At 32.2% G+C, this 15,487-nt stretch overlaps 2 protein-coding genes across 3 annotated transcripts; one reads left to right on the top strand and one right to left on the bottom strand.

The window, feature by feature from the left end:
* The first annotated feature begins 672 nt into the window (after positions 1 to 672).
* On the top strand, positions 673 to 3,589 carry LOC131647437 (caffeoylshikimate esterase-like). The gene is made up of 8 exons (XM_058917326.1): positions 673 to 1,097; positions 1,440 to 1,469; positions 1,867 to 1,993; positions 2,094 to 2,240; positions 2,527 to 2,657; positions 2,745 to 2,882; positions 2,982 to 3,080; positions 3,183 to 3,589. The coding sequence occupies exons 1-8, from the start codon at positions 963 to 965 to the stop codon at positions 3,417 to 3,419; spliced, it is 1,044 nt and encodes a 347-aa protein (XP_058773309.1). The 5' UTR covers positions 673 to 962; the 3' UTR covers positions 3,420 to 3,589.
* Positions 3,590 to 9,940: 6,351 nt separating this feature from the next.
* On the bottom strand, positions 9,941 to 13,526 carry LOC131652968 (uncharacterized). Of its 2 annotated transcripts, none has more exons than XM_058922969.1 (5): positions 13,189 to 13,526; positions 12,703 to 12,913; positions 12,270 to 12,445; positions 11,901 to 12,192; positions 9,941 to 11,302 (listed from the first exon to the last, which is right to left on the bottom strand). In XM_058922969.1, the coding sequence occupies exons 1-5, from the start codon at positions 13,247 to 13,249 to the stop codon at positions 11,245 to 11,247; spliced, it is 798 nt and encodes a 265-aa protein (XP_058778952.1). In that variant the 5' UTR covers positions 13,250 to 13,526; the 3' UTR covers positions 9,941 to 11,244. The 2 variants fall into 2 exon arrangements, with proteins under 2 accessions (XP_058778952.1, XP_058778953.1); XM_058922970.1 differs by having other exon boundaries at positions 13,165 to 13,521.
* Positions 13,527 to 15,487: the final 1,961 nt, after the last annotated feature.

Genomic DNA, 15,487 nt, shown 5'->3' with positions numbered 1-15,487 from the left:
AGAAATAAAACTGAAAATAATTTTTTCCTGCAATATTATGAAAATTAAAATAAATTGAAATTTTTTATATTTTAACTTGATCATAATAGAGTTCAAAATGTAAAGTCGGTTTTTAAATGTAAATTGATTTCCAGATACATACTGTTTTTAAATTGATTTTAAATTAAATTGAAATTGTTTTAACATTACCTGCATTTTTATATAAATGGTATGTAATTTTTTTTCAAAATAATAATAAAAAAATAAAAAAACTATTTAATTATCAAATTATTTAAAATAATTCCAGAAGGAATACTTATCTTTGTTCCTTGTCTTTTTAGAAAAGCATACTTTTCTCATTCAAACCTTAGTGGCTTAGTCAAATACAACCTGTGTAAAATAAACTTTCTTTGACACAAAAAGTGGAAATCAAGCAAATACTTTTCTTTATTGTTAAGTTAAATTAATATTTTTAGTATATATTTTTCGACCGCATCTATTTGATATACTAATATTTTGACTGTTTGATAATTTGATAGTTTGTTTTAATTTAATAATCTATGGTTCAGAGTATCCAAGTTTCTTACACGTTTATAATTGTCGTTTTTTTGATAATAAGGTAAAAGATATTTTGTATTTTTCCTTTCATAATATTTTTTTATTTAAATTCCTAAAACAGATTTACCTTATTTTTCGGATCCTCTTTCACTTTGTTTCTGAAAAAAACCAGTCATTAAAATCAATCAATATTTGTAATAATCCACGAAACTTCATAGTTGGTATTATTTCAAAAGCAAGAACAAACCAAACAGAATATTTGTTTTTTTACTATAAAAATATATATTCCTTTCCCATTACCTTTTTATTATTATTATTATTATATTTTACATATATATAAATTTTTCATAAGGTGTATCAGATTTAGTTTCATTTGTTTCTGGTTTCTGGGTTATTAAATCAAACAAAATCAATAATTCTCAAACATGATGAGGTTAGCAGGTGTTGATGATAAATTGCACAAGTTTTTGGTTTCAAATAAAGATGAAGTTGATGCTAGAAGAAAAGCTCGTGAAGCCTTTAAGGATATTCAGCTTAATATTGATCATATATTGTTTAAGGTATGTGTCTTTTCTTTTGTTTTGGTTTTTCTTTTGTCGTTGGAATAATGAAATTGATGAATAATTAAATAAATGAAGCCCTTTTTTTTTAAAAGTTTGTTTGGTTTAATTTTTTATTTAATAAATTTTTTTTTATTTCTGGGAAAACTGAATCTAGTTGTTGATGTTGTGTTGAGTATTTATGAGACACTTTTGAGGATATTTATTGTTTTAATGTAACATGTTTGGTTTGAGATTATGTTGATTGATGTTGTTACGTGAGGTGGAGTTAATACATTGACTTTGAATATGTTTGAAATATTTATATTTAATGATTTTATGCTCTGCTGTTTTGCATTGCAGACTCCATGTGATGGAATAGAAATGAAGGAGGTAAGAAATTTATTAGTTTGAAATGTTTTTTTTCCTTCATATATGTTGGTATCGTATTGTGTTAGTTTTAGAGGTATATATTAGTCACAGTTCAACCATGACAAAACAATTAGAGATTTATTTAACCATGACTTAACTGTGACTAATATTTTATAAATGCCCTATTTAACTTTGGCTTATCCGTGACAAATTTTAGACTTTGTACGGTAGTCACCCTTGTACGTCCTGAAAGACGGCGACCCTGGTGTCAGACAAAGATTCTTGTTTGATATCAGACTCATCTTTGGTGTGTAGTGTCGTGTCGGACATAGAAACATGTCTATACTAGACACACCAATGATTGTTCTTCTTTGTAATTAATGTGATATGATAACTTAATTTGAATGCTATCAAACAGACTTATGAGGTGAACTCAAGAGGCATAGAGATCTTTTGGAAAAGTTGGATTCCTAAAGAATCTAAGCCAAAAGCAACAGTTTTTTTCTGTCATGGATATGCAGATACTTGCACTTTTTTCTTTGAAGGCATGTAACTGGTATTCAGAACTAATAGCTATAAAAGTAACTTATTTCAGTTATTTTGATGATTAGCAACTAAACTGTTTCATGATGGAACCATTTGCAGGAATAGCTAGAAAACTTGCATCATCTGGATATGGAGTTTTCGCTATGGATTATCCCGGGTTCGGTCTTTCAGAAGGTCTTCATGGATATATTCCAAGTTTCGATAAGCTTGTTGATGATGTCGTTGAGCAGTACTCCAAAATCAAAGGTACTTCATAACCAATGTTTTAAAAATAAGACCAAAGATCAAACTAATGAGACCTCTGAATCATAGTTCGATAGGTTCAACGAGCGGTATATGACAAGTAAAAAAAATAAGACCGGTTGAGCCAACTACAGTTTGACCATGTTCAATCCGTGTTGGTTGTTGTACTATCTAGATCACCGTTCTCGTTTCAACTGGTTGAACTGATTAGTCCAGTCTATTTTCTAAAACATTGTTTACAACCCTCCTCTCGGAAACCGTTGTGAAATGACTATTATTTGTATGGCAGAAAATCCAGAGTTCAAATCTCTTCCAAGTTTTCTTTTTGGACAATCAATGGGTGGAGCTGTTGCATTGAAGACACATCTTAAACAACCAAAAGCATGGAATGGTGCAATTCTTTGTGCACCAATGTGTAAAGTACTTTTTCTCAAACACAATCCTACTTAAAACTTCTTTTGATGCCATTTGTTTATAAACTAGCTTTAACCTAAAAACTTTGCGTAGATCTCGGAGAACATGGTTCCTCCAAAGTTGGTTGTCCATATGCTAACCGCTATGGCAAATGTTTTCCCAAAGAAGAAGTTAGTTCCAACGAAAGATTTAGGAGACGCGGCATTTAGAGAACCAAAGAAAAGGGAACAGGTCTACCGACTCAACTCAAATTCTAAGATATCTTTCGTTCCAAGCATTATTTTTTATTTTTGACGCTTGACACTTGACACATATCTAATAACTATGCAGACGGAATATAACGTGATTAGTTACAAGGATAAACCGCGCTTGCGCACCGCGGTAGAACTGCTTAAAATTACCGAAGAAATCGAACAAAAGTTGGAAGAAGTATGTTCTCAACTTCTTTCTTATCTATCTATTTTTTTTTGTCTCTTAAGTCTAAAGAAACTTATCTTGTTAATGACTGAGAATGAATGATTATGATTATAGGTGACTCTACCATTACTAATCCTTCATGGAGAAGCTGATACTGTGACTGATCCATCAGTGAGCAAAGCATTGTATGAAAAATCAACTTCTTCAGACAAGAAACTTGAGCTTTACAAAGATGCTTGCCATGCTCTAATTGAGGGTGAGCCTGATGATACAATAATTCAAGTTCTTAATGATATCATTTCTTGGCTTGATGAGCACAGCCTGAAACAAAATGTTCAATCCTCCTCTTAATTTTGACTATTATGTGTTTACATAAGAAAGAAAGAAAGAAATAAACACAATCATTTATCTTGTTCTTTTACTGTATTTTTTGTTACAGTCAATTATACTAGATCATAGTTAATGCTGTATATGAATAATATACAATGTTTATATCCTTACATAAGAAATAAACACAATCATTCTTGTTCTTTTAAATTTACAATATTTTTTTTATGAAGTGGTGGATGATGATGAGAAAAGGGAACTTATTATGTATAAGGTCTGATTTTGAGAAAGTCTATGATTATATGGAGTGGAGAATGTTTTTGATGTATTATTCATTTTTTTAGGAAAACTAACATTTGTAACCAAGCTTTATTTGAGTTTATCACTTTGAATGAGTTGTTGTAAATAAACATCATTGTAATCTAAGGTTGAATTGTCTAAGGGGTTGTTTGTAATTAAGTGTGATTATAGTGGAAATCTCTCAAGTGTGATGAGACTTGACTTGCCTCTAATTGATGGGTTGAACTAGTATAACTTTTATGAGTGTGATTATCTACCCTTATTCTCTTTATTTTCCTCATTCGTGTGTTTTTTCCACCTTCAAAATGTTAGAAAATGGTTATAGTATACTTGTCAACCTAGACAGTGTTGCTACATACAGGAAATCACCATTACCTGATGATAAGAAGAAATACAAACTTCATCATAAAGCCAGAAGCATAATGGTGAACATTATCTCTTTCAAGAAATTTCTTATTAATTGCCAAAAAACTTTATGATTCTCTAGTAAGCACCTATGAAGGAGATAAGATAATCAGAAAAGCCAAAGTTAAGTTTTTATTTTAACAGAATGCGATGTTCAAGATGAAGGATAATGAAAACATTGAAATCATATTTTTGAGGTTTCAAACTTTAGTCTTTAAATTTCAGGTCTTAAACAAGAGTTAAAATACCACAAACCATGTGAAGAAAACTCTTAGAATTTTTCGTGTCATATGAAGACCCAATTTAATAGATACTGAGGAGCCTAAAAATTAGAACAAATTGATACAAGATCAACTCAAAAGCTATTTGAAGAGTCACCGACTTAAACTAGATGTAAATGAGTTTTCAAGAAGGTCAAATCCATTTCCCTTAAGTCAACAGATAAAGCTAACAAAGTTAAGGCCCTACAAGAAGATAAAGTGGAGTTAGATGATGAAACTCCAAATGATGAAGATGTTTAAAAGTCAAATCATGAAAATCTAGAATTTTTTTACTTTATAACGTCTTTCTTGACCATTTCTCCATCTTCGACCTCTATCTTTTTTGTCCTTACCGCGAGTTTAACTCAACTTCTTACATTCTTTGTAATGTAATACCTATAAAGTAATACATAAGAATTAGGAAATACCTTTGCAACCTAATTCATTAAAGCAGTATCGCAGTCGGTAACAATGGCGTTCGGCATTTTTTCTTGGTCCTTCAACATTGTCCGACACACCTCTAAAGCCCAAGCAAAATTGTCCTTTTTTTCGCACTCTAGAAATGCAAACTCGACAGAATTAGTCTTCTCAATTGAGGTAACTCCAACAATTTCCAATAACGGAAGCATGTACTTGTTGAACTTATGGAATCAGGATGAGTCCAAAATATATCTCTAACTATTACTCCATCCTTGCATCTTTGGTGCCTAGATACGTAATTGTTATCATCTAGGAGTTTCAAGAGGCGTTGCATTTCGATTCTATCCCCCATAAGCGTTAATTTTGTTTGATAGCGCCTGTTGTACACTTTTCTGATATTTGCGATATTCCTGGGTTTTTAAGCTTCAAGGTTGCAAGTATGTTTTTGGGTTGCACCAAATTTAATGTCATGTCAGAAACACATTCTTTCTCTTCTGGCATGAGACGACATGCAATTGGATGACTAGCTAACTTTTCACACAAATTATGGTTAGGTAAACCACATATCATATTAAATCTCCATTTATTATTTTCCAACCTATAACCACTCAACTTAAATAGACACTCACATTTTCTTGAGCCGATATCTTCTCGTTTGAAATTTCGGAAGGGAGGTCTATATTTCACTTCTTTCACATGTCAATGTCACAAATGCACTTCTTATATCCGAGCCATTATCTGACCTTCTGATTACAACATCAAACTCCATTTTGATTGCCTTTATACGAATCCATTACAACATGCGATCATGAAATTCAAACTCTTGTTCATTTTTGAACTGGTTGCCAATATCTATCTCCTTCACTACTACAAGTGAAGTATCCTGAGACATAATATGTTTAGGGATAACATCGGGATGCACCATAACTAATGAAAATAAAAACATAAAATACTAAGAAACATCCAAAATAGTAAACAGATTGTTGGAAGATTAGCACAGACAGTTTTCGGAACTGCATCTCTGGATGAGTTCACATAAAATTCAGAGATAAACTTCCGGATGAGTTCACATGATTAATGTGAGCAATGAGGGTTGAAATGGATGAACTTTACCATAAATTCCAACTACTTTTTCTCCTTTTGATTTGATAAAACACAATAATGGAGTTTTGGAGTGAAAAATCATATTGAGAATGCATGGGTGTTTGGAGAGGGTTTATGGAAAAAAAATGAAAATGAACTCTGATCATGCAGATGACCGTTTTTAGCAATAACAAATTTGATTTTTTTTTCAGAAATGCATCTCCGGAATAACCTAACATGCAAAACTAATAGATTTTTGAATTCCCGCTTGAATTATCTGAACGTACATCTCCGAATAACTCCCTGTAATGGTCAATTGACAATTTATTTTATCAAAATTACGAAGATGTATTTCCGGAAAAAAATAATTTTCCTGTAGGGTGAAACCACTTTTTCTCGTTTGTGTGTGATACAAAAGGTGCGTCCAAAAATGTATTTTCGAAAATAGAGAGTCATTTTTAGTTTTGCATAGGCTTTTGCACCATATATGGTGCATTAAGAGATTCCCTAATATTTTGGACATTACTTATTGCATCTTTAGTGGTGCTCACACATCTCGCTGAAATACTATAAATGTCTCTAAAATACGAAAATGTATTTTCGAACACACCAAAAACTCAGAATAAATCTAGAACAATTTATTTAGACATTGTTGCGTTTGATTAACCAAAAACATGCAGAATGGGAAGAACAACATAAATTAGCATTAATCATTTTTATGACATACATAAAAGCGTAACATTACATAGATAATCTTAACGTAAATCTAACATTACATTTCATCACCAAGTAATGGTAGAGAATGTTTCAACATCTTTAGAATATCTTCTTTGCTCGATCTCGCAACCTTCGCATCCACCTGGATCAGACATTTGTTTCGTAACGGTGAAATGTACTCCACATAACAGTTAAATCTTCACCTGTCTTCAGCTCAAACTTATTGAATTGTATCTTTCCTTCATTGTCAATCGAGGGTGAACGATAATAGAGCTTCACAACTCTTCGATTGTCTAGGTAGCGCAATAGATTCTCTAGTGTGGATTTTAGATTGACAGAATGAGTGATCTCAGTGAACCTAAATTCAAGAGGGAGCTTCTCGCTATTGAAGTAGACAAAAGCGAGATATAAATATTGAGACATTTTTGTGTGATTTTGCTAACAACATGAGGGACACTCATATTTATACAAGTTTTAGATCAATTTAAACCTAAGAAACTCAATCATGTCTAAGAGAATATTTCAGAGATTGACTTTTGAGTTAATCCTTTCACGTTACTAAATTCGGGTGTATATGAAAATACAATTTTAAATTAACCCATGTTAACAATTTTTTTAGAAAATGGGGTGTGTTCGAAAGTACATTTCCAAATTAACTATCTTTTTTCATATATAAACAAGCCACCATATAATGGTGGTATGACCATGCGTGAAATATACATGTAAGGTGTTGTTTTATTAAATTTACCGTTTGATAAATTCGGAAATGCAAAATAGTGTTTCTTTTAATTCCCGCTTGACAAGTCCGAAACTGCACTTTCAAATTTGTCATTGAATTGTGATAGGCAAAATATCCATTTTGGTCCCTTAACTATACTCCTAGGTTCAGTTTGATCCCTTAACTTTTTTTCGTGCCAAAGTGGTCCTTTAACTTTTCAATAGATACATATGAGTCCCTTCTGTCTACTCTGTTAGTCAAAGTCTGTTAAAACTTTTAACAGACTTTGACTAACGGAATAGACGGAAGGGACTCATATGCTTCTATTGAAAAGTTAAAGGATCACTTTGGCACGAAAAAAAGTTAAGGGACCAAACTGAACCTATGGGTATAGTTAAGGGATCAAAATGAATATTTTGCCATTAAAGTTAAGGGACCAAACTGAACCTATGGGTAAAGTTAAGGGATCAAAATGGGTATTTTGTCATTGTGATATTAAACAATATTATTGTATAGGTGATTTCAAAGATACACTTCTAGACTAGATTTTGAGGAATTGGAGTGTATCTCACTTAAATTGTGTTATGATTTGAAATATGTGAATTAAAATGTGTTCTGGTTTGAAATTGATGAATTTGAATGTGTACTTCAAAAATTATCAAAGGACAATTTTAGGGTGACTCTTCACCGTTAAGTGGCGGGAAGAGCTACCCCCAATCTTTTTTAATTTTTTTGGCTCATTCTTTTCCAGAAGTGTACATGGGTTGTTGTTTATAGAGATCTAAAATAAAATAAAAAAATTGTTTTAAGCCTTTTGATGATTGAGTTTTAAAAAAAGTATAAGAAAAATTTATACTCTAGCCAATCTATACCGAAAACGCTTTCTGAAATACAATTTAGGCATATTTGAACTGTTGTCTTATGTTTGAAAATGAATATCAAAGTACTAGTTTTAGTTAACTGAAATGTCATAGACTTGTGCATATTAGTTATTGTCCTATATTTCCTAGATTGAAGTAAATTAATAATGTAATGTATTATAATTATCAGCGTTTCTTCCATAATTAACACTCCACAATAGAGATGTGGAAAAACTGCTTTATATCAAACAAGTTTTGCAGCCACTAGCTTTGGCATGAGAAGCACACAAGTATTAGTTCAACTTTGATTTAAGTCTTGTTGATTTTGCATTATAGATTTCACCCGAATGTGGCGTGTTTACAGATAATAAGAATAAAGTTAACAGCAAAATCGGTTATTGAGGAGTAAAATATATGCGGCGAAGAGAACAAGAGCAAACTCCGGATATGCATAAATCCATATGAAGCTGCTCTTCACTGGACACAAACTTAAACAAAATGAGGGTTGGCATGAGTGAAATTCAACCTAGCAAGAGTATCATGAAAATAATGAAATTAGCAAAAATTAAGTACCACAAATAAAAAAACCTACAATAATACTTGTTAAGAAAATAATGGTTGATAATGTCATGGAGGAGAGCAGACCTAGTACACCGGAAAATGAAAGAGATATGGCAATTGCACCAGTTCTCATTTTTGTAACCTGCAAAAAGGAGAAATTCAGAAGCTATTTTAAATGGCTATTTTAGAAAGACGGAAACTATTTTGTGCAATAGACACTAAGAAAATTATTAAGTAAATTGCATATTTGACAGTTCACAAATGGAGGATTGTTATTCTTACCAACAGTTGTTCAAGAAAACAAAAATAGGCCAAAATGCTGACATTGACAAATAAAATGGTTCATGATTCTTGAAGATTGAATTATATCCATGAAGCGCCAGATTGAAGCTTATAGCCTAAACTCATTCATTGATTAGAAATAAAAAATGTTCTTTATTGAATCAGGGTTGTATGCAGTCACAACTTTGCGACCCCACACACCCGTCAACAAAATCTAGATGCGTGATCTTGATCAAATGGTCCAGATGTGGATAACTATGTGAAGTCATAGTGCACACAATTCAAATCTATCTTTAACATTAAAAGGGAGACGTGCCTGTACCTGTTTACATCTTCGAGCTTAGATCTACTTGCTCGAGTAAGTAGTAACCCTATTTCAAACTCTTTGGATGCGTAATAGAGTGACAGGAAGGTTTCTAACATCCTCTTTGCAGACATCACAAGTCTTATTACCCTTTATTATACTAAAACATTTTATCGCACATTCTTGGCGAGCCAAAGCAAGTTCACCTTTGTAAAATTCAACCAGACAAATTTTACACACTGCCTCTTCTTCAGCTATCATCAGCATTCTCAATCTTTGAACCAAGAAAGCATTTTGAAAATAAAATTCTTCCACTTTTCATGAAGCAGATGGAGGTGTTAATTATAAGATATATACTCTACCAGTATCTAATAATAAGATATATACTCTATCAGTATCTTTTGTCTGAGACGTGCTCAACAATTCATTTCCTTCCTTTACTCAAGTAGTAGAAGGAACGATGCAAAAAAATGAATCCATCCTCCTTCGACTTTTGTCCTTGTTGGCAGGCATTGAAAGAGAGCACGCTATCTTACGTCAAATATCTTTTTTCTGCAAAAAGAAACTAACAGGTTAAAATGGTGTAATACTATTTTTTGTATACGAGAAATGGAAAGCATTGCTTAAATTCTTACACTCAGAGAACCACCACCTAGACTTCCATTTCCACCATGAGTGGATTTTGTGTTTGAATGTCCAATTTCTTCTAATGGCAATGATGGGGCTCTTTTCATCGTAGGAGTAAATATTTTACCAAGTGGCAATGATCTTGAGATCGGAGGCCTTTTTCAAGGGCCTGAAGAGGAAACTTCCAGAGTTGATGCATTCACTTTATCAATATCTGCCAGTGTCCATTTTGGTAGGATGTTTCTTAAGAATGATTTGACTTTTGATGTTGCAGAACCGGAGAATTATTTGTTGGAACATCGACCGAGTGAAAAGTCATCAGAAAATTCTCTTAGACAATCTGCTATACATCAATAATCAAACTCTAAGACAAACCAACAAACACATTTCCTCAATCCTTGTCTTTCATTTCAACCCGAAAAAAAAATCATTGTCTCACCCAAGCCTAAAAAAAATAAAGCCAAAAAGCTTTCTTGTTTTGAAGTACGGACATATTCATCAGTATATCAGTACAAATAAACAAACAGAAATTCCATAGCAAGAAAAGCTATATTCATAAACTGTACATTGTAGTCTCATGTAGATGTGTAGTAAATTAGTAACAAAAGATTAAATTCCCTACTCTATACACAATAAGTTCAGCAGCCACTAGCTTAGTCATGAGAAGCTCACAAATATCAATTCAACTTTGATTTGAGTCTTGTTGATTTTGCACTATAGATTGATTGTGGTTGGATTCACCCAAATACGGTGCGTTTACATCTCTAACTCTACGCTATCAAGTGTCGTAATACATGATGCACAACATAACATGGTTAAGCATCGATATCTAGTGATTGCCTTATGTATCTAACATGTTACAAATACAGCAGCAGTCCACCAATTTATAATCTAGTATGGTCATAATGTATCTTATCAACAGTAAAGAACAATTGCAAAAGTGAACCATTAAGAAAATTGTTCAGTTTCCCATTGATATCATTTTCATAAACTGAGATAATTATCACTATTACTTTGTAGCATGATAGGTTCTCAGAAAAAACTGATTCACTATTACATAATATATGAGCTTTTAAAACATGACATAAAGCCACAAAGCCTAGTGCAACTTAGACATCGAGTATTTCCAACAATGCCAAGTGTAAGTTCTTGCGCCCCAGAGATCCTGTGGCGTAACTTATATGCGGTTAAAGAAAAAAGCAAGCCGGAAGATATATATTCTCGCATGTCCATGCGAAAGAATTGGTTTTTGCAAGTGAAAATTTACGCCTATAACGTGGAACTACAAATGGATCATAACTAATTTCAGCGGTTACACCGTCTCAACAAAACCATGCTTCTCCAATATGGCAACTGTCTCTTCCTTTGCGCTGCAAATTCCAGGTGAACAAGAACACAATTAATGAACTTGTATGCGACAACACAAAATTTATATTTGTAAAATATCAAATGTAGTACATAATAATCAAAGAACTGGTTTCTTTCAATCAAGTAACATCCTTAATTATCAAACATGCAGCTCACATGTAGTTTTGACCCATTTCTATTACTTCAAAGGCTTCAAAATTATGATGATTGTGATTTATATACATTTTCAGATGTAAGGTCACCTAAGTTATGTAACACAGCACTTCATATTGAATGTGTGTTTGTTGCCTAACACCGAAAAATGTGACTTTATTCAATTAATTTCATTTTTTTCAAATTATGAACAGTGTTCGTGGTGATAGTATTGTGTCCGGTGTACATTTTTATAATACTGAAACAGTGTTCGTGGTAGATGAATCTAGTATCATTTATTTTTAGATATCTATGGTGAAGTATTAGAATATAAAAATCCCACAATGTTCATCCTAAATTAAATAAACAAGATTATGTAGAAGAAATATATTTTAGCACCTGCATCTGACATAATAGTATAGTCCATCCTTTAAAAGAATGCAGGAAAAATAAGTTTAGCCAAAATACCTTCCAGGTCTAAGAATCTTGTATTTGTATGGTTTACTGAGATCCACAACGGTTGAACCTGCACGGCCGGATGGAAGCGTCCCGCCATCATAAACAGAAGCACAGTGTTCCCATAGTTTTTCAAAATCTTTGATGCAAACACTACTTGGTTGTCCACTTAGGTTTGCACTGGTAAGGGCCAAGGCAGTTCCTGAACCACGGGCAATGAGCCTAATGAAATTGCAATCGGGAACTCTAACTCCTATACTATCAAATCCCGGGTTCAAAGATCGTTCAAGAGCACTTGATTCTCCTGTAACATTCAAGCATAGAATAACTCATTTCCAGTTACACATACACTCACACACAGACAAAGTTTGACATACAAACCTCGTTTTAGTACAACTGTGACAGGCCCAGGGAGGAGAGAATCAAGCAGACCATGAGGTAAATGATCGGTTAGAGCAAAACGGTTTATGTCTGATACGTCACCAACACAAATAGCTAACGGGCTTGTATGTTTACGGCCTTTAATCTCATAAATCCTGTTAACTGCTTCCAACAGGCTGCCAATAAGCCCCAACAAAAGATAAGAGGTAATTACTAATCATTCAAAAATAAATTGAAAAAAATTTGAATGATTATCACAAGTGTCATTGTCATGTCGGTGTCACGTCATTGACACATGCACGCCTTTTTTCAGAGATGTTGGTGCTAAATGTGCAGTGCGAATGAGATTTTAGACAAAGCAGTTAAACACATACAAGCGAGACTCACGAAAACAAAACATGAAGAATTGCAAGGTTACATGAAAATAGCATACCAAGCATCACAAGCAAATCCATATAGTGTATCAGTGGGAACTGCAATAACCTTCCCAGCTTTCAAAGCTTGAACTGCCTCTGCAGCATAAGCCTCTGTTGCAGGATGAACAACTCCAATCTTATCATCAAGACCCAAGTCACATCTTTCCATACTCCAAGCCATGTTTTTGGATAAACCCCTTCTAATCCTTTGATTATGTTGCAAACTTCCTGAAACATCAGTGCCATTGGTTCAGTTCAGTCAGTACTATCACACAACAATAGCTTTAACAATCTCAAAATTCAACATGTAGAATTAGAATTGGTTAAACTTGACCACCAAAAACACAATACCACATAAAGTAAACATTGTTTTTTTGCTGAATTTCAAATTTGAAGAATGAACACAAGTGGCATATATATGACCCACCAAGTGTTTGATAAAATGGTGAAAAGAAAAAGAAGGATAATAAGAGACTAACAGTGGTTGTGTGACAAAACTGCACCTCGAAAGAAGAAATTGGGCAAGAAGGGAGTGTTGAGAAGAAACCGTCCTTGTATCATCATCCGCGTTGACAATTACACGACATGCCGTTTTGTATACTTGAGTTTGTTTCAGTTTTGTACCTTGTTTTTGTTTCAGCGTTTCAAAATCGGTTTGGACCGGCTGGTCGTACTGGTCCAAGCGGGAACTGTTAAGATAACCGGTTTGATTCAGCTATCGGATCGGAAATGTTAAAGAACCGGTGTGAACCGTTCGGTTTTGCGGTTATACCGACGAACCGGAAGTTGTTCTGAACAAGTGGAAGAGAAACGGTTCTTCTGCAATTGAGAAAACGGCTAATTTATTCTGTTGATAAAATTTCCATTAAAATTCAAGATAAACCTAATTTTGAATTCTCGGATAATATAAATACTTTTATTAAAAAATGCTTTGTGCATTGGGAAAACTTTACTTGAATCGAAAAAGCCTTCTCCTTGGAAAGCAAGGATTTAAAAAAATAATAACTTATTCAAAGTATGCTTGAAAGATAAATCTCTCTAGTACCTTTTTTTTTTTAGTATTAGTCTCTTATTTGTTTAAGTTTAAGAATTATATTTTTAAGAATATATATATATATATATATATATATATATATATATATATATATATATATATATATATATATATATATATATATATATATATATATATATATATATATATATATATATGAGGAGGAATCAAATTACACCCGAAAAGTTACACCACAAGTTACACTCATTCAATAACTACATTTTGAATTAATATTTTTTAAATTCAACCGTTGGATTGAAACATAATATCATATAGATCATACCTATAAAGTTTGAGCTTAATCTATAATAATTTACTATGTCATTTAATTACATCAAAATTAACGTTATATGAAAGCTCATTTTGACGTTAATCTTTGGATATCTTGATCATATAGTAAATCATTATAGATTAAGCTCAAACTTTATAGGTATGATCTATATGATATTATGTTTCAATCCAACGGTTGAATTTAAAAAATATTAATTTGAAATGTAGTTTTTGAACGAGTGTAACTCGTGGTGTAACTCTTCGGGTGTAATTTGATCCCTCCTATATATATATATATATATATATATATATATATATATATATATATATATATATATATATATATATATATATATATATATATATATATATATATATATGCAAAATAAAAGGAAATGAAATGCTAAAAAACAAAAACTTGACATTTTTTAAAAAGATGATTTTTAATTGTTGGAAATATGAAAAATTGGCAAAAGTAAATCTAAAATAGCGATCACAACAAGAATATCGGTTTAGAAATGCGAGAAACCAACTTAAGCATAAAAGCGAAAGTAGTAAAAGAAGATGAACATAAAATGTCTAGACAAAATTAAAGTATGACACAAGTTTAATAAATGATGACTACAAGTAATGAGAAGCAAATAATGGATAAAGATAAGATATGCATGAGAAGATAAATTGTAGTCAATGTTAAATGTGAATTATAAGTACAAAAATTTGTTGTGTCTAATCTAGTGTGGATATCAACTATCAATCCACTACCAATGAATAGATATAAACTCCTTTTCAATTTCAAAATTACACCCTATAAAAGGCTAAAAGAGTAATCAATTAATCATCTAATTAATCCACATGACTATTTTTCTAAGTTTACTTTCTTCTTTGCCTTCAATCAATCAACATCAATTTTTTCGGGACTCATATACCATTAATCAATCAACATTTGTTTTTTCACCTTTCCATTAATCAATCAAAATCAATTTACCTTTCCACTAACTGTAGCGGGAGAAAATTGAGATCAAAACTATGGATTGACTTGACTCATTATTTTAGTGAAAGTCGCCACTGTGCTTTATTGTTTCTAAAGGAAATGGGAAAAGAGTGAAATAAACCCAAAGATTTTTTTTTAACAAAAACAACAAAAAGAGATTCTAGATACGGGTGTTGATTATGTAAGGGGAAGGTATTAACACCCCTACATCTGTGGTACTCCACATGAACTTTTTTGAAAATCTGTGTTGTTAAAAGAAATTATGTGCAAAAGAAAAAAGTTTGTTTATTTTAAAATTATGTTCGGCAAGACGTAACATCCTGGGCCTACATACCTTCTGAGTACAATGCTCACGATAGGCGGCCTATTAGGCCTAATGCGGAGCCATACAACATTTATATAAAGCCAAAATAAATCAAATACTATAAATAACAAGTTATAATATACGTTATTGCTATTATAAATGGGCGTCGTCTATACATTATTG

Source organism: Vicia villosa, linkage group LG2 (genome assembly GCF_029867415.1).
Source record: "Vicia villosa cultivar HV-30 ecotype Madison, WI linkage group LG2, Vvil1.0, whole genome shotgun sequence".
Lineage (NCBI taxonomy): Eukaryota > Viridiplantae > Streptophyta > Magnoliopsida > Fabales > Fabaceae > Vicia > Vicia villosa.
This window is presented reverse-complemented; position numbering and strand designations above follow the sequence as displayed.